We start from the raw sequence: 26,287 nt of genomic DNA on the forward strand, positions 1-26,287 counted from the left end.
AATTCAAAATAAACAGGTTTCAAGAGTCGATTGTATGGCGTTTGTGGCTTCATGCTAACTTTTGCCAGCAACTCGGGATTATAAAGAAATATTACAATTGCTGGATGAACGTTTTGGAAGCAAGGTAGGTACCGTTACTTTCAGAAGCAAAATATTTCGGGGACCTCAAAATGTTAAGTATCACATTGAATCAAAATTGAAGGCTATATACTCACACTAGTATTAACTTCGGAAATGATTATCTTCAATCCAATAATGAAGTAATTTTAATCCTCAGACTTCGCTTAACAATTTAACCTTCGTCTTCTGTGCATGTTAATTATGATTGTTTTCGGTTTCAGCGTTATTCCTGTAAGGGACCTGAAATCGCTTAATTGTATAATTACACCCTATAAAGATTTGCATGATTTGTCGAGTCTGGTCAATGAAGATTGGTGCATTCTGTGTTAAAACGCATAGTCATGAATTATTCCCACAATTATTTCGACAATTTGTTCATTTTTATGCAAAACTTGGGCACAGTAAATACAATGGTAGATTTCTTACATAATAAGCGATTATCTTCCAATAGCTTTTGTCGACCGCACGCGTTTGAAATCTTTATAGAGGCAAAATTTCAAAAGATTTGTGCTTAATTGAGCCGTTTTAATATCAAATCCTAGCTATTATGGCCACTTTGGCGTTTACTGAGGCTCCAGACTATGTCTCCCTTTACACTGTCTTTAATTGCATGTCCTTACTTGTACAAGACATTTTCACTTTATGAACCTTAAATGGGGCAATTATTTAGCCTTTAACACAATAATAAATAACTGAATAATATGTGTGATTATAGTTGAGGTTGAATTTTCCACGGAGTCGTCCTGTATGACGAGTCTACTCTACAGGGTGTCCCAAAAAAAAACGAAAACTATTGAAATCACCCATAACAATACAATTGTTAGAGTTTGAATGCCTAAACAGTCTGTTGGGACCCACAAGTGTATAAATGTTTACCATACGCATTTTTATGCATGCATATGATGCAGTAAAATTTGCTTGTACGCAAAAATGATATTTATTAACAATATTTACAATTCACAAATATGGATAACAATATTTAAATGTGCATCTCAAGGACCATGACCTTCGACATATTCCCATCTCTAGCAACATAAAGCATTTAGTATTTTATAAGTTGCATTAAATCCCCATGGGTTGAAATTCGTGAACACGGCATTCAAATTTTAACAATGAGTGATTTCAATAGTTTTCGTTTTTTTTGGGACACCCTGTAGTCTAGTAAACTTGAAAGTGTGCAGTAGTCGTGTTGTTGACTGAGTAAAGAATCACATGCTATACGCTTGTTATGAGCTTGTTTTAAAGGTATATTTCAGAAGTTCCTTTGTTGATTTTTGTATCCAAAAAGGTCCTGGATTTTCAGAGTAACTCGGAGGAAGAGATGATGTGAAATACGATAACATGGAACCAAGTAAGCCAGTTTACAATTTGTATTAATTAAAAAATACCCAGGTACCATGAACGGTATTTTACAGCCATTGTCATCCAGTGATAAATGGTATTGAACATTGCAATAGACCGATTTTATATGCCTCAACTCTTAATGTCAATTTTGCTGATTCTATTCGGTTCACGCCGCCAGGTACTATTTGCTAGCAACGAGTCTTTCCTTCAGAGAAAATTCTAAAATGAATTCAGTGTTGTAAACTCCATTTTTACGCTTTTCCTGAACAACTACGTCGGCCAGGGCAGATAACGCCATCACTGGTGTTGATCACTCTATCACATACATCAGGATATTTAAGAGGAGAGAGGAAATGTACTAGCTGAAGCGTAAAAAAATATTCAATTCTGATAGAAGAGTGTCCGCATTTAACCACAAGCGGAAATTGAAAGTTTGATGTTGTTTCTAGATGACTTTGCGGCCCTTTCTTGAAGTAAAAATAGCTGAATTTATTCCTGAGACTTGTGACTTTAGGTCTCGCTATTAAAATCGTGGAGGTTAAGTGACTAGAGATGGGATTGTTTACGTTTGACACTATGAGCTTGCCCGAACTATATCAATAGTATAATTAAGTGCTTTCTACTTTAGACAGAAATATGAAAATCGTCTTTATTGCAGCGACTGAGACGAATAATTGCTCATAGAAATGGCGGCGGGAGGCACAATTAGGGTTTACCGATTAAACTTGCCACAAATTCATAATTCACCTTGTATTGACCTTTTCAATATGATCATTTTTAATCCTCGTTTGGGCTTAAAAAACCACTTGCGCAATCTTAATCTATGACAATTCTTTCTATGAAATATTCACGCGGCAACATGATTGCTGATTTTCCAATGTCAAGACGAAACTGGTTGAAATATTCCCAACTTTTCAACTCCAAGGGTTTTAAACGAGAGAATTGCATTTAAACTAGAATTTCTGATAACTGAAATTAATTTAAACAAGCAGTTTAACTTCAATATGATTTTTTTGAGAAGAACTAGCGTTGTCATGGCTGTAACAACCAATACCACCCAGAATGTACAAAAATAGAAGCCAGTGGAGTTTAACTGACTACATGAAGTCAATAAAGAAGAGATATTTTATACACATTCAAATGTGTTTAGCCAGTTTCGTGAGCGAGAAGCTGCCATACGTGACTGTCGTCACAATACTGGCTGAATTACATAGAAAAACACAAATATAGTGAAACTGGATCTATACTAATTTCTTAAAAAATCAAGTGGATTATACTGAACGTCTGTTGAAATATATAGCCTATAGGTGTGAAATCCTAGGCCAATCAGCGTCTAGCATCACGCCTGTAGTTTCAACCTCCGGTAGAAACCAAGCCTGGTGTATTTACTGAGACTTACAACACCCCCGAGTAAGACTATAGCGGTCAATATTAGCCACCCCCATGTGACGTATATCCTTTAGCCGTCGGCAAACATAAAATAACGCAAGTTAACCAGGATATATGCATTTCTAAGTGCTCATTACTCTGATTGTCATTGGAACTTCTAAACTATAGCGATGTTAAATATCACGGATTGCTTTCATATGTAATGGAATCTACCATAGATTAAGGAATCGTTGGGAATGGTTGAGAAGAGTAAAGGTAATCAAATGTACAGCGTTAAAGGGGATCATTATTTTCTTATATCATGCAGACAGACTGGTTCATTTGCATTCACATCCCCTCCAGTGGCACGGCTCCTAGTTTTGTGTTTTATTCTGTATATTTCTCTTCGTTAAACCAAAACTTAAACGCCCGAGCTGAATGTATTTGTTTATCGTGACCTAACGAATTTATCATCTAAAGGTCAAGTTTGAAATGATGGCTGTTTAATCGTATATAGGATGATTATCTTACATTCATCCCTTCCCGGTTAATTTTAAATATAGACAAGTGCTTACTCTAATATCAATATAGAAGTTTGGTTAAATTCATGAACGGCTAAGTTGATTGAAGGTCATAAAAATCATCTTAAAAATCATCTTATTTGAAAGAATTTATCATCAAGACTAAAAAGCATTATTGTAAATGATACTACGATTCGAGAGAAGCTATCTTGCAATATGTTCATTGAACTATTGTTGTTTCTCCTATCATTAAAATTCCGTCTTACAAACCATATATTCTAGACTAAAATCCGATGCTTCTAATTACTGATTAAGAATAATTAAATAATAAATTGGCGTGTTTAGTTCCACCAAGGAGTTTCCATGGAGAGTTACATAAGGGGAATTGTTGCAATGGAATGGTTGATCGCATCACCAAGCTTGCAACAAAAACTAACAATTTTAATATTCGATATTAACTACCTTGTTGATAGTGTTTAGATATAATTATATATTTATTTTTGTTATACAATAAATCACCATGCATTCTTAAGTAGTCACATGGCTAACACTAAAAGTTGTAAATGATAGATACTTTAGGCAAAAACATGAAGAAAAGGTAGATTAGCGTGTTTCGTTATGAAGAAGTAACCTTATTTAACTTAACTGTGACGATTTAGGCCTTATAGGTGTGATCTAAATAGACGTACAGGTTGATCAGGATTAATAGAATCATGGCAAGTTTATTGACAATCGCTAAAGTCCTTTTATCCAACGTTCATTGATAACCAAATCGCGGTAAATGGCGCGAATAATTCATTCCATCGTCTCCATGGACAGCTGGCAACAAAAGTAATTTACATTTTGAGTGACATTCGCTGTTCGTGGGTTTAAGCATGCAATCGGTCGGACTGAGCCAGACAATTGCCAACATCTAATTTCTCGAAATGCGATCTCCAAAGAAGAATCCACGACGTTTTATCTCTCAGAGACACGCCTGATATGAGCATAGATCAAATTTTTCTTCGGTTCTGAGAGTAAGGATAAATATAATCAGTGTCTGGTTGTATCCCAATTCTGGCGTATGGCAAATACTCAAGTGTGCTTTTCATCCGCATCAATAGTTTCTAAGTGTATACTAGCATGACTGTTTGCACGACGTTTTTTAACTCATAGTTCCTGTTAGAGCCATGTTATTTCCTCTGTTTCAAACTCTATTAATCGCTTTTCTTTTCAGTTCTCATTGTTTCGGGAGTCCTTGGATCAATATGCGCGATTCTTCTTTTACTTCTTCTCTATCTTGTTCGGGCTGTACGACGGAAGAGACCAGCCCCAGTTCATCGCGACCGTCAACTTCCCCCCGGCATCATTATACATGAAGACATCCCGCAGTTCATGCCGGGAACGATACCACGCAGGGTCCAGGGTCCAGTCTCCAGTCTTCCCCCACCTATAACCGCTGAGCTGTTGGACACTCGTAACTATGGCCCTGATATGTCGAAATTCTTTGGCCATCGGAGTGATGGTATGTTAGTTGTTTGAATAATTTGAGTTGTTCCATTCACCTTTACTTCAAGAAATCCACAACAACAGGGCGAGACGGTTACTGTGACTTTATTATTAGAGTTAGTGAAGGTTTTTAATCAAAATATAGAAACTTAGATCTCCACTAGAGAAAAACTAACAATACACTTCAAAGTTGGCAACATGGACTATTTGGGCGGAATGACTCAACCTCACAGAAGGGGCTGTGCCAAGTGATATTTTAGGTTCTAAAATTGCCCGTAGTTTGTTAGAATTGATCTTCAGTAGATCTGAAGTAATGTTTCTCCTTATTAATTGAAGATAACGCTATCCAGTCTTCGTACAACTGACCTCACGACTAATCAATAAACATGGTTTACTTTCTGTTTTTAAAGGAGACCATTACCCAAATGCTATTTCCCTAGAGCAGCTAAATACTGCGGGATCTCCTGCCATAACGATCAAACACCGTACCAGCCATAAGGGAGGTTACAGCTGCCCTAGCAGCCCCACGTCGCCTTTCAGTCGTCGTTTCCGAGGCTTCAGCGAGCCGACTTCGCCAGAGAAAAGATCCAAGCGAAGCGCTACGATCTCGTCAAGTTCGGAAGTTGTCGGAAAGCTGGAGTTCTCGTATTACTTCGACGAAAAAAACCGTCAGCTTCACGTGAACGTTATTCAAGCGCTCCGTTTACCTGGGGACGATAATCTAGAGTCTTACGTCATCGCTATTTTAAAACCGGATGAAATGAACTGGCGTCGAGAGACGAAATTCGTTTTCAATTCAGTGGATCCGCTGTTCAACGAAACATTCTTGGTGTCCGGCTTCACGCATACGAAAATACGCGAATGCAGTCTCCAGTTTTTGGTTATGAACAATGCCGAGAACAAAGCCATTGGTCAACTTCATGTGTCGTTAGCGGACTTACAACCGAATAAGATTACAAGCAAATGTCTCAGTCTAACTCCAATGGTGTCCGACGAACTAGTAAGTACATCGTATATGAATACAGCGAGCATAGGAATAGCGATGCATGATAAACAAATATTGATGAAGTTGTGTATGTAGGATTAGGCTGTCTAAAAGAGTTTTGCATGTCTAGACAAAACTTTGACTCTTCTTTCTCAGGAGAGCGGGATTCGTAGTATGTTTGGTCGCTGGATACACCGAGCTTGTGTTCATCTAATATGCTAAACACATCCTTCACGAAGTTTTTATTAACGCTGCCTTCCGTTCCGCAAGTGCAGGGTGTTTCGGAACAACACGCGCGTACTCTTTTGACTTTACGACGATATTATTCGCCTTTCGCTTTCAGGAGCTCACTGTAGGCGTGATTTGTATGACGACAATTGGATATGTAGGAATTCACGTTCAGACCTATACTGATATATCGGGAAGTTTACACAGAGTGCATTTTGCATAATATTTTGACCTCAGATATGGCATGGATTTTAACTAAAAATCCTTTTCAAGACGATAGTGCATACATTCTAAAAGGGAAGTTATCCTGCGACTTCACAAGCGTAAATATATTACACACATTGATTACTAAGGTGTTACATAGAAGTGCATGGAAGTCGTTACCTCGGGAGGCGGAGATCATAAACTTTTGTATTATTCACTAGCGTAGATATCACATAATTATGTTGTTTCCTACAATGGCAATTTGCACCTTGATTTAAGGAAGAAACCCTGCCTTAAACTGGACAACAACAGTCAACAGGTTTATTAAATAGCTGTGTTCATCGTGCATCTAGTTGCCTGTAATTATTTCCACACCGGCAATCCATCTATCAAGGCTTTTTTTTTGCTCAGCACGTTTTTGCACAACATCTATAATTAGTGCATTCATTTTTAATTGTGCGACTGAAAAACTCACTCATATTGCGGACACAAAGTTCGGTATTTCTCAGCGATATATTTTCAAAGCCACAAGACAGAAGTTTGATAATATACACGACTTCCTGAAACACTTGAAACTTATCTTTTCCGAGTCATACCGATAAATTTCATTTAGTTATGTTTTCATGAATATTGTCAAACATGCATGCGTTAATATAACAGACGTGCTCAAAAGTTGTGGTTAAAATATATTCAGCATTTAGCAGTTCTTTTTAAGAGAATTCTATGAAATGATTTGAGAGAAATGAAGCATCTCTATATAAGAATCACTGCCCGAATTTCAAACACATGCGTGCGTGATACTCTTTATCAAAATTTTATCGATGTTTTCTTTTTTTTTAAATATATTTACATTTCTAGCAAGAACATGAATAAAATAAATTGGTCCTGTCAGTAGGAATAAAATACAATCCTTCATGTATATTATCAATTGTGTACATAAGCTTTGCCCGACACAAGTCGGTCTCGTGAGCATCACACGGGCAAGTTAATCATTTTGATCGAATTTCCATGCAAGCCACAGGCAAAATTCCTAAATAAGCATGGAGATAAACGGTATATCTAGTCAACTAATAAATGTATATACAAGGGATATTCTTTCCTGTTTGACAATCGGTGATATATGACAAGAAATATCAGCTGTTGCATATACACGAATTATCCTTGTGCAAGTTGTAAAGTTTTACGGCTGTAAAGAATTGCATAACTTTTTTGTGTAAGACGAAAAAATGTAATTTCCTACGATTTCAGCCATGAGATGTTATGTCGTAGCTATAACGTCAGTTTTCAAGGGGCTTTGACGGACGGAAAGATACTTATCGTCTCGGTAGCTTTTGTTTTTCAATCTTCAAAAGTGGCGGAAAATTGATAAAGCCAAATAAAATATTTATAAGTTGCAAGAAATTATATCGATTGGAAATGGAAATATCTGAAATCTTTTAAAGATAAACTATATGTACTCTGTTTCGTGCAAGACCGACAATGCGTATAAACTTCAGAGTCTAAAACATTTATTGCATACTTGCCAAAGTTAGTTGTGAAAAATGAAAGCGACATGTTTAAATGCTAAAGGCAAACTTGGTGTTCATCTAAATTATCAGTTACCCCTTGCAAAGCATTTTCTAAAAGAAATTTGCATGACAATACTTTTCCAATATTGGCCCGTCAACACGTCCAAAGCGCGTGGCAGTCCTTTAGTGCATGTTATCTTACGGTAACAGCCGCTGAAATATTGGTAAACAGTAGTCCACGAGTCTAGTGGACTGTAAATTAAACTGGAGTAACTTCTCCATGTCAACTTTTTCGACGCAGGGTGATGAGTTCTGTGAACGTCCTCCGCTTGGAGAGATTCTGGTCGCATTGACCCACAATCCTTCAGAAGGAAAGTTGACAATTACAATCAAAAGTGCAAAAGGACTTCCTGGTGTTACAAAATCAGGCAAAGTTGGTAGGTGTTTCCGTATATTAACATGGTTATCTTTTATCCTTCCCGCGTATCTGTTCTTACTCTCCATTGGTTTCCTTTCATTCCTTTATTCTACTGACCAGCTCTCCTTCATCTCTTCTTATTACGTGTCCATATCATCTCAACCTTGCTTCCCTCATCTTCCCTGCAATGTCTACCACCTCACATCTTCTTCTGATCTCTTCATTTCATAATATCTCTGACCAGCTCTCCATCTCTCCTTATTACGTGTCCATATCATTTCAACCTTGCTTCCCTTATCTTCTCTGCAATGTCTACCACCTCATATATTCTGATCTCTTCATTTCAAAATATCTCTGACCAGCTCTCCTTCATCTCTTCTTATTACGTGTCTTATCATCTCAACCTTGCTTCCCTCATCTTCTCTGCAATGTCTACCACCTCACATCTTCTTCTGATCTCTTCATTCCATAATATCTCCGAACAATTCTTCTTCATTTTTCTTAGCAAATTTAGTCTATATTCAAGGAACCTTTAACCTATCTAACTCGTTCCAGATCCCTACATAAAGATTCGTGTCTTCTTCTGCGGAGAACGTATTTACAAGAAGAAGACGACCATCAAACACGACACCAAGACACCAGTTTACGAAGAATCTTTTGACTTTGTTGTAACAAAAGATAAAATGCCTCAAACAAGCGTCATCTTAAGACTTTACCATCACGGAAGTCGAGTCAACGTCCTGAGCAAAAGCATTTTAATTGGCGTTGTATTTTTGGGCTATCAATTTGAGTTGTTTGGACCACATCCGTTTATGCTGGACTATGGTGCAAGACATTGGGCCAGTATAATAGAGAAACCACATTTAACTATTGAAGAATGGCATCCCGTTCAGGCGTTTTCTACGTGAAAAAAATATGGATATATTGTTGTATGTATGCGATTGATAAATGAAGGAATCCTCGCAACAAGAAATGTTATATGTAAAGAGAGTGTAACTTTTGTTTTATTACGTTTATTTAATTACACATTACGTTATGAGCAGCAAATAAACCTGTGAATACATTTCAAAAATGTAGGAAAATTGACTCAGCGAAATTCAGCTCACGTCATTAACGTGGAGGGTACGCACAATTGTCTGACAAGGGTGATGTCGTGTCGCTAATTCTAGGATCTATCGAGAGAAGGTCATCAAATAACATATTAAAGAATCATTACAGCGAATTCGATACAAAATGGTCTTTTGTACTACCAAGGATGATGAGCAATATAAACTCCACATTTCTCGCCTAATAATTGTGTTTTCGTGGGAATAAAATACCTCAAAATACCGATCAAATTTATAAGTTAGTTTCAATATTTGTAGGGTTTTCAATCAATCCTGCATAAGAGATGCATAAGAGATATGAAATATAACATTCACAATATGATTCATTCAGATCATTATGTGTTATGTTTACAGCATATTCAAAATATACTAAGAATCATGCAAAGCTTGAAAGATTTCAGGTCTTTCGGTGCGTGCGAACCCTACAACCCCAGGTTTTCTGACCGATTTGAGTACATCAATCCAGCTTGCGGAAGAGAACTCAATCTTCCTACAAATCTTTTACACAAAAATTTACATAAATGTTGCTAACTGAAGCTTCGAGTCTTTGTTTTGTACATACTTATGTCTCCGTGTCGCGTTTTTTGTGTAAAATTCAATAGGATGGGAATTGTTTATGGTAGTATTATGACGTCGCGATCCGTTATGACAGGAAAAAACTTGAACAAACGGAGTGTAATCACATTATACTCTCACACAGCCGACGATTTATCTCTGTACCTCTGTCGCTTACAGAAAGAGGGAATTGGCTAATATGTAAACGATCTTTTCTACGTTATTGCAGTATGGTTAATTTGAATAAAGGTAAGAACAATTAATACAAACTATTAAGACTTAAAGGAAAACAATCATCTTGCGAGAATCCATAAGATTTAGACGTGCGCTCTGACACTATCTCAGAAGCGTTGTGAAGTGTTTTAGGTACAATGAATAAATGAATGAAGTAATTTCGATAATTCTGTCCGACATTTCTAATAACTTGTTCGAAACATTTGTACAAATATTATAAATAAACAATGCAATATACTTAACTAGTTCAGTTTCAATGAGCTCTTTACTATATGCATTAAGTGGCTGGATATTGTGTTATGGAAGCATATTCAATCACTCGATTATCAAGTAAATAATAATCTGAATAAGTTATGGTAATGTTCGTGGAAAATAAACGGGGCAATTCACTCACGTTTTGGTTAAATTTTGATGGAAATTCACTCGTCTTCCCGCGAGCTGAAGCGGAACTGTGCATGAATAATGGCCGCATAATTATTCTTAATAGATCTTTTTCATTATGATGACAAACGTTAAATGTCTGACTCTGAAAAACTAACCAGCCAATCAAACGTCTTGTAACATCAGACGAATGACGTGCATTCTAAGAAAGGCCTATATTGATGAAGTTTCTGTCTGCCGGCAAACCAACCAATAATTTAAATTCTCAATGCCAAAATATGTTATCTTTAGGAACTGTTCAAAAGTGACCTTGTTTCCCTGGATAAAATTCTAGCTATGATAAACTTGTCGAAATTAATGTATAATGTATCAAAAACATATTACTGCATGAAGAGATAGACAGTGTTTGATGAATTAAGATGCTGTTTATCTAATTTAGAGGTTGATATAAAAAGACTATCGCATTTGAATGTCATTTTTCGTTCATACGCTGTGTAAGATTTCGAGATTTCACAAAATCGTTGACCGCAATTTCTTTCAATACATCAAAAGTAGCCCAGGGAGAAAAAAACCCCGGGATGATCATATAGACAAGCCTTAAGGTGATATCACTCTATCCATATATGCTCCTAATTTCAGCAGCCATTGTAGCCTCGAGTGTCCTGGCCTCAACATGCATCACCCTCATTATCCTAGTGGTATACCTTCTCTGGAACAACAGACGAAAAACCCCACCCTACCCCGCCCAGGATGCTATCAGATATCAGGATTTCCCGCCTTTGAATGCAAGCCATCAATCTGTACAACCACCAGCAATACCTCCTCTGAAATATGGCTCATCGTTGAAACACAAGGAAGAGCTTGAAGATAATTTAGATCCTGATCAATATGGCGTTGATATGGATGCGTTTTACCGTAATAAATATCAATTTGACCCGACTTCATCACCAAATCAATACTCAAAATCATCGGACAGTTTAGAGTCCATAATAGAAGATGATGACGCTAAGATCGAAATGAAAGGCTATCATTATCGCCCACTGTCTAACGCAGTTTCGTTAGATAATATAAACACTCCATGCATGTCTCCACGAATTCGTAGAATCAAGAAAGAGCATGCTTCGTATAAACACTCCAGTCAAGGTAAAGATCTTTCGCGGTCACTCTTCCGAGGTATTTCCGAACGTCATCTGAAACACAGCAGCCCAGATTCGTCGTCTTTGGATAGTCTTAGGAATTTGGGCGATCAGAGTGATGAGAAAAGTCAGCCACTTGCGGTAAGTCGATCGTACTTTCTAAAGAGGCAAATTTCAAGAATGCTAGATCATGTACAGACGACGCCTAACGTCCACTCATGAGTTCTGTACAATATCAGATCACTTTAAGGCAGCTCTCATTCAAGAACATGTACCACCTCTGTATGATCTAGTCATGCTTAACTCAGTCAACTGAGAGAGAACACATGAAAGACTTAACTCTACTCACATGAGTTCTGTACAACATCAGATCACCACCTCTGCATGGTCTAACCATGCTTATCTTAGTCAACTGAGAGAGAACACAGGAGAGATTTAACTCTACTTACATGAGTTCTGTACAACATCAGATCACCTTAAGGTAGCTCCTGTCAAGAACACGTTCCACCTCTGCATGACCTAACCACGCAGTTAACTCGATTAGTCAACTCATTAGAGAGACTTAAATCTACCCACATGAGTTATGTGCAACATCAGTTTAATGATATAGGCACGTATTCAAATCAACAGAGGGTTCTGGAAAACACCAAACGACCATAGATATAACAATATACGGGTTATTTTTCACGTTTAGAGCGACTCAGAGCAGACGAGTGAGCGACCGACGCATGGAGAGATGTTAGTCGCTTTATGTCACAATCCTTCAGAAGGAAAGTTAACAGTCACAGTGAAAAGTGCCGAAGGACTTAAAAGAGTTTCAGAGAAAAGTAAAATCAGTACGTTCTTGTCGGTGTTTTAGACATCATTCTTGGTGTATCTTGTTGGTGTTTCAAGCTGCTGCTAGCGATTGTTGCTGCTAGATTTTGCTTTCGGCAAATGCTGTTTCGGCCAGTTGTTGTTGCTGTTCATATCCTCGGCAGTTGAACCATAAAACTCTTCTGTCTCTCTTTATTTTAGATCCTTTTGTACAGATACGAGTGTACGACAGCGGTGAACGCAAATACAGGAAAAAAACGACAGTCAAACAGAACACAACTTCCCCAGAATTCGAAGAATCATTTGACTTTATTGTAACTGGAAAAAGAATGCCTCAAACAAGCGTCATCTTGAGTCTGTCTCATCACAGAAAGCGATTAATAAACAAGGACGATCTGATTGGGGTGGTATTTTTGGGCTATCAATTTGAATTAGATAACGGACATCCGTTTAAATTGGACTATGGTGCAAGACACTGGGCCAGTGTCATAGAAAAACCACATTTAACCATCGAGAAATGGCATCCAATACAAGCCATTACCAATAAAGGAAGCTAAATGTCTACTGCTTTTCTATGATTTCAACAGGGACGGAGCAAAGACTATCCTAAGTAATAAAACGCCAGCTCACACTAGACGCTTTCTCAATTTTATAGGTGATTCTAGCAATTATATTTTTAGACACGAAGTGTTTAATTCGCCAATTTCTTTTGCATAAACACAAAAATTAATAAGCCTTATTCTATTGGATTATATTATATTTTTCTTGTTAATTTATTGTCTGGAAAACGTCAAACATTTGCACATAAATCACCAGCACTATTATGATTTGCTTATTACAATCAAATTATTTGCTTACAATCTGTCTTACAATCACTGGACAAATAGACAAGATTTCGACATTAAGAAAACTAGTGCTCGTTAAAACACCGTAATTGTCTGAACCAAACCATTGAAACACATTTGTTTCTTTCTCAACAATCGCGTATATGCAAAGTTTTCAGGGAGAGTTCAGCCCATTCAGGAAACAGTGGCGGTGCTCACTAGACCTCTTCCTATATATTGAAGATCGCTTCGTCTAATATACCCTTTTATGACCACGATAACTATTACATAATTACAACATAGGACACCCAATTCCGGTACCGAACAGCAACAGAGATTGGCCAACATGCTTCGGTTGAAAAAGTCAAGGTCACACCACACGCATTGATCTGACTTTTTGGCCGCAGCAATAAGAAATGTAGACACAATTAGGAAAGGTTTTCTGGGTGTCAAAGGTTTTCTAGTATTTCTACGCAGGTTGCAAGAGAGAGACCGGCTGGTTGTAAGTGAAAGATGGGTAGAACAATGAGAAAGGATTACGAAATTTTGCATGGTTTTCGTCAACACTTGATTAAATTATATTCAAATCCATCTCGAGTGTTTCTATGGCCACAAAGCTCTTTTCAAACTTCCGTTTCAGCACCGCGGTCAGTCCAAAAACAGTCACATGAATTCACGCACCCGCTTTTTTTTTTTAAATGGCGCCATCATTTGCATTTATTTTCCTCGAAGAGGAGCTGGTATTGATGTACCCCACTCAAAACAACGTGTTTTCGTGAGCAATCAAGAAATCATCATTCATTGGACTTGGTATAGAGCTAGGGCCGTCTTGTGCACAGAATATGTGTAAGTCTCGACCATTTGTTATGGAAATAGAGTCATAACTGTCTCTTAGCCGGAGCAGGAGACAGGAATCATTACATTACTAGCATTGCTTATTAGTAAAGCAACAAAACTTTCCGGTTTCGATATAGCCCCATATGTGAAAAGCGGATGTTGTACAACTATATAAATCATTCTTCCATCCGAATTCTTCAGCAGCTAACATTACACACAAAATGCAACCAATTGCATCCTTCCCCAATGCTCTGCTGTAAGTGCGAACAAGAAGACTAGAAGAAAATAATTTTTATTGCTGTGGTTTGCTTATTCATATTGCTATAGTTTGGAGTCGTCTACCACACAAGATTACTCCAAGACCGTTTCACCCGTAATGGAAAGACGATACTGGCCAATGACAGGAATGTTTGTAATCGAGAATCCTCTAAAGAATCTTCTTCAACACGAATGATGGTTTAAAAATAATTCACGATACAATCGTCGCCGCTGGTTCCGATTCTTCCGTATATTGCAGTTCAGGCATCAATACACCATCATACGGAAGTAGGGTGGATTCGTATGACGTCATTTTCCGGAACGGAATAAGCGCGGTCTCAGCGTGGGCTGATGTTATGCGATACTCTGTTCTTATAGTCGCAGCCAATAACGAAAAAAGCGCGACGTGCTCAATATTGCATATGGAAGTCACCGAATATGCTGTAATACATTAATGAAACGAGGGGAAAATATCCTGAAAATGAATGAACAAACAGGTCTTCTTGAACATTGTTGAGATGTGCATTACTTAAACTGACAGCAAAGATGCAGGGAGAATGTAAGTTGACGAGATTTCATATCTAGTTTAATCTAAATCAGAAGTCGACGCGAATTTTGAATTGTCTTCTTCAACTGACTTTCCGCATTTTGATGGAGATTATATTCAATAGCATTGTGGTCGTTTCTCACGTAGACACTGCGCGGTATTTAATAAATCGCATCAAATATAACATCGAATATTAGCGAAGACTGTGTAATAGGTATAATATTATAAGTATACTTGCTATAAACGTATACTTGATCTATAAACGCATACTTGGTATGCTGGTCTGGTCGAATTATATTGGTAATTTTTTATACTAGCTGTGTATGTTAGTAATATTTGATTATACGCGCGACTTTGAGCTATTTGGTCGTAGATTGCGTGAATTTTGAAGCACACAGGCCAAATCACAACAAATGGCATCAACCACACTGTAATAGGTCGAGAAAAGAGCTGTACAAAATTGTTCACAATCTGATATTTGTACTAATGTACTTTTCTTGAATTGTACCAAGTGCTGTTCACTTTTTACGCGCGCGTGAAAGAGATGCGGGGAGTTATCTGTCTCATGTGAAAAGCATTTTCAAGTACGCAGAACATACCAATTTGAAGTAAAATAACCTCCTTATATGATCAACTCTATATTCGCCAAAACTTATCTGAAGCAATATCACATAATTACTGCCTGTCTCAAATCTAGCAAAGAAAATCACCAGACTGTGGTCTAACTTAAAATCCCTCGAATATTCGACACCATTTATTGTATATATTTTACCGCGATTGGATTAGGAACATGAGACTTCAATTTTGTGAATATGCCTCTTTGATGGAATATTAATGAGACGGAAGTTTTAAGTATATATTTATGATCAAATTGTTGGGCTAAGATGCAGTCTAACCTGGCAACCCGCATCGCAACTATCGTAATAATTATGTTCTGGTATGCAAAATAACATGTGGTTATGACAAAATGATCCCAGCAAACAAAGCCGAGCTGAAACAATTTTATATACATATGCATGGCAACAAATATTTAAACTATATACAAGATGAAGGAATGAAAGACTGCAGTCTCTTGAATATTGAACGCTTAAGTGAGCTAGCTTTTTGTTGACCTTAAGGATGAATATATATAAATGTGATCACCACAAAAAATTCAAGTTATGAGTGTTGAAAAGATACTTTGAACGATATTTCTTTGGGGCTTTTAACTTTTATACTGACCATGCAGTTAATTAAAGTTCTATAAGCATGTAAATGTTTATATATAAGATTTGAATTACGTATTATAGTCTAGTTTGAATGGTTTCCTGGTTTTATTATTTAGTTTCCGCTTAATGTTCATTATTTAAATGACATGTCAGAACATGCACGAATATATATTCCACAACTTCAAAATCATTTTGACGCATTGCTACCTCAAGAGACCTAAAGATTACCTAATATTTACGAAAAGATTGCATCTTGTTTTTGAAGTATTCTGCTATGGCAAAAGTTCTTGTCAATCTATTTAGGCCCTATGCCTTTGTATTAAAAAGAGTGTGCTAACGAGAATATTTTGCAAATTTGAGGCTTTGCAATAAAAAAAAGCGTGGAAACACGAATTAGCGTATTTATCCCGACATAGATGACTTTAAAAAAATCCAACTTAATCTTGCTTTTATCAAGGCTATTGTGTTAAAAGATTGCGCTAATCGTGCAAAGTAATTCTGTTATTTACAATTGCTTTTTTCTGGTATTTATAAAGCTATACATATAGGCTTGTATTAACGAGTTGTGTTTACAGGAATTAATCTCTTGCTATGGGGAATTTTGGTGTAGAATTTCAACTGAATGTTGGCGATTTTTGAGACATATAGGAAGACATGATACCTCTTTCAAATAAGACATAAATTACGAAAAAATATAATGCGATTTCTGATTTAAGTGTTCTCACCCTTATAACGGATGATTGCCCAAGTTTCACAATAAAAATCTCGTACATCAAGTTCCACAATAAACGTGTCAACGGATCGAAAAATCTTCTGTTCTCTGACTCTGCATTTCACATGCCAGCATATCGGAATTTGTGAAAAAATTTCCTAAACCGTTTCGTAGCAAAAATTTCCTAAACCGTTTGCATGCATGAAGTAAATTACCATTTGTATAGTAAATTATATTATCACCTGCAGGTGGTCTGGCTCTTCACTCTCTTTATGTCAGCTAATGTCTTTATACGCAAAATATTTACATCATAACAAACGGACATTGTGAAATTCAGTTTCTGACTATTTCAAGATAGTAAAGATATAGAGTAAAGATATAATTTAAACTGTATTATATTCAATTAATGCAATATTTTTAAGGCAGTCAAATATTACTCGCGATTTTTAGACTAGAAAGTTCCTTCGCTTGTTATTGTTCATTGACATGGTTCACATGCAACTTGACTATATTTTCATCAAAGTCCGCCGCATACAAACTCACATAAAAGTTAAACATTTTAAGCCAAATTGGGCGCACTTTTTGAGGCATTTATAGGAAAAAATACCAGCTGAAGTGCCAATATATGTAGGCATACTTCACAACGAATATTTCTTTTTAAATTTAAATTGTTTTGCCATGGAATTGACTCATTGTTTTAATTGATACTTGAAATTGATACTGCGTATTGCATGTCGGTTGTAAGGATCAGCCTTTGCACTTTGATGTGATCAGTCTATGGTAACTCATGTTTTGAAATCGAGCTCAGTTTTCAAAGGGACATCAAAGATATTACTATGGAAACCAATTGCGATGTCTCTTTTAGATGTAAATTTTTTATGGCTTTTTAAGAGTAAAGCGCCACGACCAGTATCTCAGGAAACGGATAAGAGCCTGTTTTAAGAACAGCGGTTGACATGCATGATTAAATATATAGTTGTTAATAAGCTATAGAGCTACATCCAGTATAAATGAAGTTAGTTTAGTTTAGTTTTCCTCCTTTAGTAACACTGGATTAATAAGAGATGATCCTTACTGGACCTCTAGGAAGAACAGTTTAGAACTGATAGAGCTATCCAGTATAAATAAAGTTAGTTTAGTTTAGTTTTCCTCCTTTAGTAACACTGGATCAATAAGAGATGATTCTTACTGGGCCTCTAGGAAGAACAGTTTAGAACTGATAGAGCTATCAGATAGAAAGAAAACTGGTTGCGCTACAACAATTCAGAGCTGATAGAGCTATCCAATACCGCTATTTTTACACCGCTATTTTCTTTCTCAACAGACTTCCTACCAATTTCCTTGGGGATAGGCACAGGTCTCTTACTATTATTATTCCTATATCTCCTTTACAAATTGACTTTGAACCGAGGCTTTCAACTACAAAAACGTCCAAAGAAACCCATGGCTTTGAATCGTACACCTACAATACTCCCCCATGATATCCCGGGATTCAGTCTTCCTTTGACACGGAAGGTGCCGGTTCAGGATCGTGTACGCACGATGTCGAATGACGAACTTTCGTCGGAAGAATACGAGATTGACTCGATTGGTACTAGAACCAATAACAACGTGCCTGTCACCACTGCGACGTATGCTACACAATCAAATCCCAACATTACACAAGAGATTTCAAAAATGGAGCCGCTAAGTCCACTGAAAAGAAAATCAGTAAAGAAAGCGCTGTCTGGATCTATTTCTCTGCAAGACCTGAATTTACTTTACTCGCCAAAAACAAGAAGGTGTGTGTGGTTTCTTTTCTCGTCTTATATGACTTAGTGTGCATTCCTCCAATACAGACATCTCTCTCTAATACAAACATCTCTCTCTAATACAGACATCTCTCTCTAATACAGACATCTCTCTCTAATACAGACATCTCTCTCTAATACAGACATCTCTCTCTAATACAGACATCCCTCTCTAATACAGACATCTCTCTCTAATACAGACATCTCTTTAATGCAAACATATTTCTGTAATACGATCACCTCTCTAACACAGAAATCTCTTAAATTTCAGTTTCTTAACTCAAATTTCGAATTCATTTCTCAGGGTAAGCGTGATTGATGAAGACATGCAGGCAAATTTGAAATTTGCACTTTATTATTGCATCGCCTCGAGTGAACTAAATGTGACAGTCATAAGTGTTCATCACATAACGATGCTCAAAGATCTAACTGAAGAACCAAACGTGTGCGTTTGGGTACAAGTAGAATTCTCAGGTTACCATCAAGAGTTCAGAACAAAATATTGTTCATGTGTAAATGTCGATGAACTGGTATTTCATGAGACGTGTGTTGTGAGTGACTTTCCTGCAGATCTGTTTAATGGAACGAAGATATCATTTCGCGTCCTTGACAATGCAACAGTCGTGGCGGAGGCTGTTCACGTCGTACTTGGTCTTCCTCCATCTTTTCCACGCAACGAAATAATCGAACTACAACACCCTGGCATAGTTCAGGTATGTTATAGAGAGTAGTTAGTGAACTAGAAGCTGCTGCGGTTTGGTCTAAACTCTCCGGAAGAGATATCTTAAACGTAGTGGTCCAGTGTTGGTAGCATTTCGAATTGAAACTACTCTGATACATATCATGTTTATTTTATTCAGACAAGTCAATCGCCAAAATGTGGCGATATTTTAGTTCGTCTGAAGTACGACCCTGTTGTGGATAGCGTCACTTTGGAAATCGTTGAATGTCGAAACCTGAGAAGTCCATTAAAGAAGAAGAAGCTACTTGGTAAGGAAAATAGTGATTTGAGTTTCATTTTCACCTCGATACACCTTCCCAAAGAGGAACATGTTCTACTTATTTCAAAACTCGTTCATTTATACATGAATTGTTTAATCTTTTTAGACACGTACGTAAAAATCCACGTAATATTTTGTGATAAGATTGTGCAACGCTTGAAGACAAGAATGGTTACGAAATGCAATAGTCCAACGTACAAAGAAACATTTCATTTATCGGGCTTTTTCTCGCGTGGGAAAATGAAACAAGTTCTCGTAAAACTAACAGTATTCTCTAAGTCAGTTACGAAGCAAGGAATTGGTTACGTATTCCTAGGAACTGGCAGACAGAATGATATCACAGCGAGTGGATATCAACATTGGGAAACAATCATTGATAAACCGCAGCTAAGTATTGCGCAATGGCATGCACTTAAACCTGTAAGAACGGTGACGCCTTAACTGGTCTTTAAATGCACATGACACTGGAGTGTGTTAATATACAGGAGTGTTCTCTGTAACACACTCTCGGAGTATTGTACAAATATAGCTAGAGATATGTAAAAATTTTTAAAGAATAGATTTTTAAAATTATTATATACCAATGTTTGTGTAGTACCTGGGTTGCTTTTTTTATCATCAATCTTTCATTATTAATACACCAAAGAAGCCTTGAGCGAGGTTGGGTGAGTCTGTAGACCTTGAGGCAAAAGTGACGTCACCCAGGAGGTGGAATGTAGCAAGTGTTACAACATAAAGAAGATTTTGCAGTTTCGCTTTTCAAATTATAGCAAACACAGCAGATTCAAGATGTGCCCAAACGTGTTTCTTCCTGCTGTGACGAACAGGACAAACAGGTATGAATCACGTCCAAATGTTTCAACAAAACAACTTGTTATGATCAGAAGCAGCAGTACAAGAAATGTTTTAAAAGTGCAGAACAACCAAGCATCCAAAACATAATTCCTTTATGCGTGTAATCTCGAATAGGATTGTTCGTATAATTACAGACAGACAGATTACCTTATAATATCATAAAAAGATTATTCCCTAGGTTTAATTTTGTTCAGTGTTTTGTTAAATTATTGAGTATATATTTAATTATAATAACTTGTAGGTACACCACGTAAGTATTAAATACTTACGTGGTGTACCTACAAGTTATTATAATTACTAAAGTCGCCATGCAATCATACAAGAAAATTATATATGAGTATATATTATTGAATATATATTATTATAACTGCTTCGTTATACATTGGAAATGAGCTAGTAGTCGCTTGTTAGAAAAATAGCAAGAACTGCTTCATGAACAATGAAATTTCATTAATATATAGCCGTCTTTATAAACAATAGAAGGCAGTTTAAACGAAAAATTATCCTCGTCTTATTTTAGAATTATATAAGCATCCTTGAGAAGTGTCATGAAAAAGGTTTGGTATATTGTTGGATATAGAATTAGGGGTTTTATGGTAAGATTAAAAACAGTTTAATGAGTTAAAACTTTAATGATTTCAAACTTCTTTAGAAAAATAGGCTTAACGCCAGGTGAGTTCATTGGATCGACCAAAGAGCGTCGGAGAATCCCCTCGTTCGCCAAACAAATCCTCCCTGATTGATAAAAAAAAGGAGGGAGATTACGTTGAGCATTAAGGATAAATTCTAAAAGCGGTACAGGCTTTATCGATGCTTGACAAATTACTCTTATATTACTTTCATCATCGGGCCTGTTGTCTGAATCGAGCTTGTTAACTTAACTTGCTGTTTCTAATACGTGTTGTTTGTGTAAAAAAGTGACGCACTTACAAAAATCCAAGTGGTTTTGGTGTATTGCTACTAGTACTTCTCGTCTCGTTAAACGAAATCATCATGGAACTTTCTGCTCTGAAGTTGTCGTTGGAGGTTACATTTTTGGCAGTGATGGTTGTTCTTGTCGTGCCTTCATCTTTGACTGTGGTAACTTCCCTAAACGTCGCTTGAGAACGTCTCCCAGAGCGGCTGACCTGAAGACTTTGAGAACGCTGAACGTTTACTGTTTGCTCCTCTTCCTCATCCGAGTCAAAGACAGGTACTGTACTAAGTTTACCAGTGTTAGGGTCGAACCGTAACATCGCCATTGTCAGAACTTCTGGAGACGAAGGAGTAACCGAGAGTGGAAATTTTTACAAAACACAGACGAGGAAGTCAAGACCAAAGAATGCGCAAAATATGCTGGATCACTGTCTTATGTTTACCGTCGAAAATGAAACACATTATTTCATTGGGTAAGACGTTGTAACAATAAACCCTTGTGCAAAAAATGCATCAGCCTTTGGGGGAGTCTCGTTCCAATGGTTTCCCACCTCTGCTCATGTTACATCATCCATAATTTGCTGTTTATTTTGCAGATTCGCTCACCTCCAAGTATGTTCTCTTCCCATCAACTTGCTAGAAAAACTGACCATCACTGTATCTTCCAGATTTGATATCGAGATATGAATGGATACAGCAAGCGACAATGACAGAAAATAAGTTAAATACTGTAATATCCATGACGTGACGACCAAAATGTACTCATCCACCATTCGTTGTGTATTTCCAGGTTCCACAATTCACTGCATCAGCTTCCGTGTAACCACGGTTACCTTTTTAGGCCTTCCATATGGACACAACGCAATAAAGTCATTCAAAAGAAGAGCTTCACGTTTATCACGCCTAACTGGTGCTTGAAAACATTCCCGTCAACTATTCAAACTACAATCCAAACTATTTCTCGGAAAATATGTAAAACACTTTAACCAAAAGCGATTCCAGCCCTTCCGGACACGACAATTTCACAGTGTTTACGATAGAGACGTCAAAAGTGAAACTGTGAATTGTTCTAATTCTTAGAAAAAGAACGAATACCAGTTATTGATGAATGGAACAGAGGATAAACTTTCCCGGAACTGAATATTGCACAATTGTTAAATTTGCAATTCTTGGAAGATCCTAGCGGGCTACCAGGAACCCATTCCAAAACTGAGTACATAGTTTGAACGATGTTGCTTGGAAGATGACTGTGCTGGACATTGTCGTGGAAAATATTGGAATTAGAAAATCCATTATTTCTTAGCTTATAATTTCTTAATTTCTTAACTTATAACTTCTTAACCAATGCCGCACAGCGAATGTAAAACTACTGATAGAGTTTTCGATGATAGCCAGGGCCCGTCACGTATTGATTCTTGTCAAAAAGGCCTTCCACAAGCAACTCTCTTTCATCAAAACTGGAACTAACGCATCGTTATATGTGTGTTCAGGTGTGTTTCATACATAGTCGGCCAAACAATCTTTTCTGAAAAGGTTTCTGGACAGAAGAAATTCCAGTGAGGACATTTGGATACCGTAGTTTAGATCCCCCATGCCGAGTCAATCAGTTTCATATAAACTGACCGCTAATTGTCCTGGATGGCCCTCTCGCTTGGCTAGGTAACCCGTCACAAGATGAACAGTCCTAGTCTGCCAACTTCGACACTCACAAACATTGCTCTCCTGATGAAGAACTATTTTACCAATACAAATATGTGACACACATTTGCAATATATACTGCAGATATAAAAAATAAAAAAAGAACTTCTTTATTTTAGCTCATTAACTAGGAGGAAATTAAGGTTTATTGAACAATTCAGTCAAGCGTAGCGACGAAGCGAATATATTATGACCTAAGCCCACAAATATACAGGTTTCGCTAATGAAACAGTTCCCAACTTTTGTATTATAATTCTATGTATATATAAAAGGATTTGGAAAGAAGATGCAGTATTCAGTATTTTTGGTTTTGTTGGCAAGTGCAACGGTCTATTGTGACTCAGTGTTTCAACTAACGGACAACGATTTTGATCAGTATATCAAGGATAAGGAAGCGATGTTGGTTGAATTCTACGCGCCTTGGTTAGTAAATATTGTACTCGTGAAGATTACTATTACACTTCATGCCAACGTCGATAAAGCTTCTTATGTAAAGCTTTGATAAAAGATAGTTCGCGGGTTATCTTTTGTTGAATCGTATATCAAGTATAGTCGTTGTTTTTGGATATAAACAAATAAATAAATACAGTGTAAACATCAAAGCCTGTCGACCGTGCATGCATGATAATGATGATATAATCCAAGTGATCGTAATGTGTTTTATGTGTTAGGTAAATTGTTTATAGTATTTTTATGACACGTATTTATACAATGGACTAGTGAGTGTTTTTATAGATCCTCGTTCTAATGTCAGAATGAAGCGTATTGAATCGGGTCCCTCAAACCGTTCATTTGATTTCTACCTTGCATCTAATTGTTCAGTTTGCTAGAAGCAGGAACTTATATCTATCTTCTCAAGATGCTTTTATTTAACGGAACTAAGTTTAAAGCAAGAATAGTATCATTTATATTCATTTCTGCAACAAATTTTCTTCTTAAAATACAGGTGCAGCGATTGCAAAAGATTGGAGCCGAAATACGAATCTGCAGCAGCCATACTTGGCGCGAAGAAAAAATTTGTTTTAGCCAAGGTACCTTTGTGTTTTTCCTCCTGAAAACACCGATACTTTTGTGTTTAGCATGCGACATATTGCATGTTTATTGCGAATTGTTGGCGAAAAAATTAAGTGTGAATTATATGAGAATTTTACTGATTGCATGCAGTAAAATACAAGTGAAAAGAATGTAGAAATGTGTTCTTTATATTTCAGATTGACTGTTTTGGATCAGGAATGGCAACATGTCGAAAATATGGTGTCAGAAGCTGGCCACAAGTGAAGCTCTTTAAATATGGAAAATACGAAGGAGAGTATTACGGAGCTGAAGATGCTTGTAAGTTTATGGAAGATATCGTTGTGAGTCTGATACCGTTCACTTTCGGCTATGTTATTACAACTTTGTTGTACGGCATGAAATATCGCATGACTCATGGCTAACTTCCCCCCGAGGAAACAATAACCTCAGGCGGACCTGATAGATTCTCTTGTGTACGAGTTCTCGGCCTGAACTAATGTGTTCAAAAACAAAGAGAGCTTTCTGTTCAATCCCAATCAGTCTTCATTTAGAAGGCATACGTAGATAGTCAGACGTTTCGCATTTATAATAACATAGTGACTATCAGACTATATCGCCTAACACAACTACTGAACTACAATTAAAACTATTTTATACAACACCGTAGTGAAACACACTGATTTCATACCTTGAAACTTGGATAAACATTATCCATTCTGGCATCTCTCACTGTTCACATCTGATCATTCATCAGTGGTATTCAATTCCTTAAAGAGTGAAAAACGTGTTCATTTTTTATTCAATATTTTAAAGACAAAATCTCAAGTGTTTTTTGACAAAAAGATTGTGCCTTAGTAGCTTTATTTCCGGTGGACGAAAGAAAAAAAACTAAGAAACTATCACCACAAGCTCGTAGTGACATGACACTAAAGTGAATGATTACTTTTTCATCATTTCAGACGCGATAGCGGCTTTCATGGATGGCTTAGTTAGTCAACCCGAGTCCCAGCCAGTTGTACAAGATGCACAAGCATACAATCAAGCTCAATATAGTGCCCAGGCGCCGGCAGCTCCTGCCCCATTTTATAATACAGCAGGATAAGACGAGGAGACACGGACTCACAATGATTCAAACCAACAAGAAACTGCTGTCTGCATGATGAATGAAAAACTACAAATCATTTTTCTAATTTGTAGACTGTTGTTCTGTTTATGATAGCAAAATTTATCACGCATAACAAAGCTATTATAAAATTTATATAGCGAAATATTGCTTGATGGAAACCTCAGCCGAATGTACATATTCCTATTGAAAACGTGTTAATATAGTTTTTTAGATTTACTAAAAGCCAGCGCCGTTATAGAAACCGGAAAACACACAAATAGGAGCGTTTACAAAGGCAAAGCTTCTATTATTAATATCCTAATTCCTAACACAGACACCGCTTTGTATTGCTTAGTTTGTTATGAGCAGAAGATATGCGCAGAACGGAATTTACATCAACCCTAAATTTTCTCGATAAATGCAGGAATTTCAGAGAAATTGAGAATAAAAAGTATACTTCCATTGTGAGTTAAAAATGAAAACAGTTGCCGAATGTGATTTAAATTAATTCAACTAAAATTGGCTAGGTTTGTTATGCGCAGAAAACATGCGCAGAATTTACATCATTTTGAAAGAGCTAAATTCTATTGGATTAGTTTTACTATCAATAAAGTTGGAAAGTTTGCAATATATCATGCAGATTTCACGTTTATTATATCAGTACATATTCTGTTGCAACTTGCAGGAGCTAGAAAAACTGCTGAACACTGAACTTAACAAGTATGCAAACATTCTAAGTCTAAGTCTACATTTTAAAGTTAAAACTCGCACAATTCTTTGCGAATATGGAATGCAATGGCAGCAATGCAACCTCTTTGCTCTTTAATAAATCGTGTTTTAATAAATTTGCACTCGACTTAATTGGTTTATACCTGTAAAGTAAAAGTACAATAGCTGTGATATTAATAAACATTGTAAATAAATACTCATTCAACATGGCTTCCGAATTTCAAAATTCGAAGCTCGCACGAGACTTTCCCAAGCGACCTTGCGTCAAACCAGAGGTCTCTATATATAGCCTGAACGCGAGCTCGTCCATTCTGGCATTCAAATCCAACCAATCAGAGCATGACAAGAAATCGCCACGTGGCACAAACGGACCAATAAAAG

The 26,287-nt window shown here is 36.9% G+C and overlaps 5 protein-coding genes across 8 annotated transcripts in view; 4 read left to right on the plus strand and 1 right to left on the minus strand.

Moving 5' to 3' along the window:
• Window positions 1–26,287, minus strand: part of LOC114529322 (synaptotagmin-4-like) — a 55,137-nt gene that overhangs the window by 23,812 nt on the left and 5,038 nt on the right. For both annotated transcript variants that reach the window (XM_028551080.1, XM_028551079.1), the window contains exon 2: window positions 24,761–24,839. The gene's annotated coding sequence lies outside the window, so the exon portion shown is untranslated. The remainder of the gene's footprint in view (window positions 1–24,760; window positions 24,840–26,287) is intronic.
• On the plus strand, window positions 18–9,266 carry LOC114529325 (synaptotagmin-A-like). Of its 3 annotated transcripts, XM_028551084.1 has the most exons (6): window positions 18–124; window positions 1,409–1,471; window positions 4,570–4,857; window positions 5,252–5,841; window positions 8,068–8,203; window positions 8,740–9,266. In XM_028551084.1, exons 2-6 carry the CDS (start codon window positions 1,462–1,464, stop codon window positions 9,090–9,092), a joined length of 1,377 nt encoding a protein of 458 aa, XP_028406885.1. In that variant the 5' UTR covers window positions 18–124; window positions 1,409–1,461; the 3' UTR covers window positions 9,093–9,266. The 3 variants fall into 3 exon arrangements, with proteins under 3 accessions (XP_028406885.1, XP_028406884.1, XP_028406886.1); XM_028551083.1 differs by lacking the exons at window positions 18–124; window positions 1,409–1,471 and adding an exon at window positions 2,498–3,108; XM_028551085.1 differs by lacking the exons at window positions 18–124; window positions 1,409–1,471 and adding an exon at window positions 3,136–4,369.
• LOC114529327 lies at window positions 9,997–13,109 on the plus strand. Its single transcript, XM_028551088.1, has 4 exons — window positions 9,997–10,094; window positions 11,100–11,737; window positions 12,291–12,432; window positions 12,614–13,109. The coding sequence occupies exons 1-4, from the start codon at window positions 10,076–10,078 to the stop codon at window positions 12,967–12,969; spliced, it is 1,155 nt and encodes a 384-aa protein (XP_028406889.1). The 5' UTR covers window positions 9,997–10,075; the 3' UTR covers window positions 12,970–13,109.
• On the plus strand, window positions 13,892–20,147 carry LOC114529326 (synaptotagmin-A-like). The gene is made up of 6 exons (XM_028551086.1): window positions 13,892–14,082; window positions 14,401–14,890; window positions 18,123–18,579; window positions 18,893–19,301; window positions 19,449–19,578; window positions 19,696–20,147. The coding sequence occupies exons 2-6, from the start codon at window positions 14,878–14,880 to the stop codon at window positions 20,028–20,030; spliced, it is 1,344 nt and encodes a 447-aa protein (XP_028406887.1). The 5' UTR covers window positions 13,892–14,082; window positions 14,401–14,877; the 3' UTR covers window positions 20,031–20,147.
• On the plus strand, window positions 23,243–26,220 carry LOC114529329 (probable protein disulfide-isomerase ER-60). The gene is made up of 4 exons (XM_028551090.1): window positions 23,243–23,481; window positions 24,005–24,089; window positions 24,270–24,390; window positions 25,032–26,220. The coding sequence occupies exons 1-4, from the start codon at window positions 23,345–23,347 to the stop codon at window positions 25,172–25,174; spliced, it is 486 nt and encodes a 161-aa protein (XP_028406891.1). The 5' UTR covers window positions 23,243–23,344; the 3' UTR covers window positions 25,175–26,220.

Source organism: Dendronephthya gigantea, unplaced genomic scaffold, assembly GCF_004324835.1.
Source record: "Dendronephthya gigantea isolate DGI-Jeju-01 unplaced genomic scaffold, DenGig_1.0 000056F, whole genome shotgun sequence".
In the NCBI taxonomy this organism is placed as follows: domain Eukaryota; kingdom Metazoa; phylum Cnidaria; class Anthozoa; order Malacalcyonacea; family Nephtheidae; genus Dendronephthya; species Dendronephthya gigantea.

What these genes read in the sequence shown, in the direction of transcription:
- LOC114529325 (XM_028551083.1), top strand. An exon ending in CTTTGGCCATCGGAGTGATG is followed by an intron (nt 4,858 to 5,251) that starts GTATGTTAGTTG and finishes CTGTTTTTAAAG; the next exon opens with GAGACCATTACCCAAATGCT. An exon ending in TACAAAATCAGGCAAAGTTG is followed by an intron (nt 8,204 to 8,739) that starts GTAGGTGTTTCC and finishes AACTCGTTCCAG; the next exon opens with ATCCCTACATAAAGATTCGT.
- LOC114529327 (XM_028551088.1), top strand. An exon ending in AGAAAAGTCAGCCACTTGCG is followed by an intron (nt 11,738 to 12,290) that starts GTAAGTCGATCG and finishes TTTCACGTTTAG; the next exon opens with AGCGACTCAGAGCAGACGAG. An exon ending in TTCAGAGAAAAGTAAAATCA is followed by an intron (nt 12,433 to 12,613) that starts GTACGTTCTTGT and finishes TCTTTATTTTAG; the next exon opens with ATCCTTTTGTACAGATACGA.
- LOC114529326 (XM_028551086.1), top strand. An exon ending in TACTCGCCAAAAACAAGAAG is followed by an intron (nt 18,580 to 18,892) that starts GTGTGTGTGGTT and finishes TTCATTTCTCAG; the next exon opens with GGTAAGCGTGATTGATGAAG. An exon ending in AACACCCTGGCATAGTTCAG is followed by an intron (nt 19,302 to 19,448) that starts GTATGTTATAGA and finishes TATTTTATTCAG; the next exon opens with ACAAGTCAATCGCCAAAATG.
- LOC114529329 (XM_028551090.1), top strand. Translation starts at nt 23,345, where the DNA reads ATGCAGTATTCAGTATTTTTGGTTTTGTTGGCAAGTGCAACGGTCTAT. An exon ending in GTTGAATTCTACGCGCCTTG is followed by an intron (nt 23,482 to 24,004) that starts GTTAGTAAATAT and finishes CTTAAAATACAG; the next exon opens with GTGCAGCGATTGCAAAAGAT. An exon ending in AAAAATTTGTTTTAGCCAAG is followed by an intron (nt 24,090 to 24,269) that starts GTACCTTTGTGT and finishes TTTATATTTCAG; the next exon opens with ATTGACTGTTTTGGATCAGG.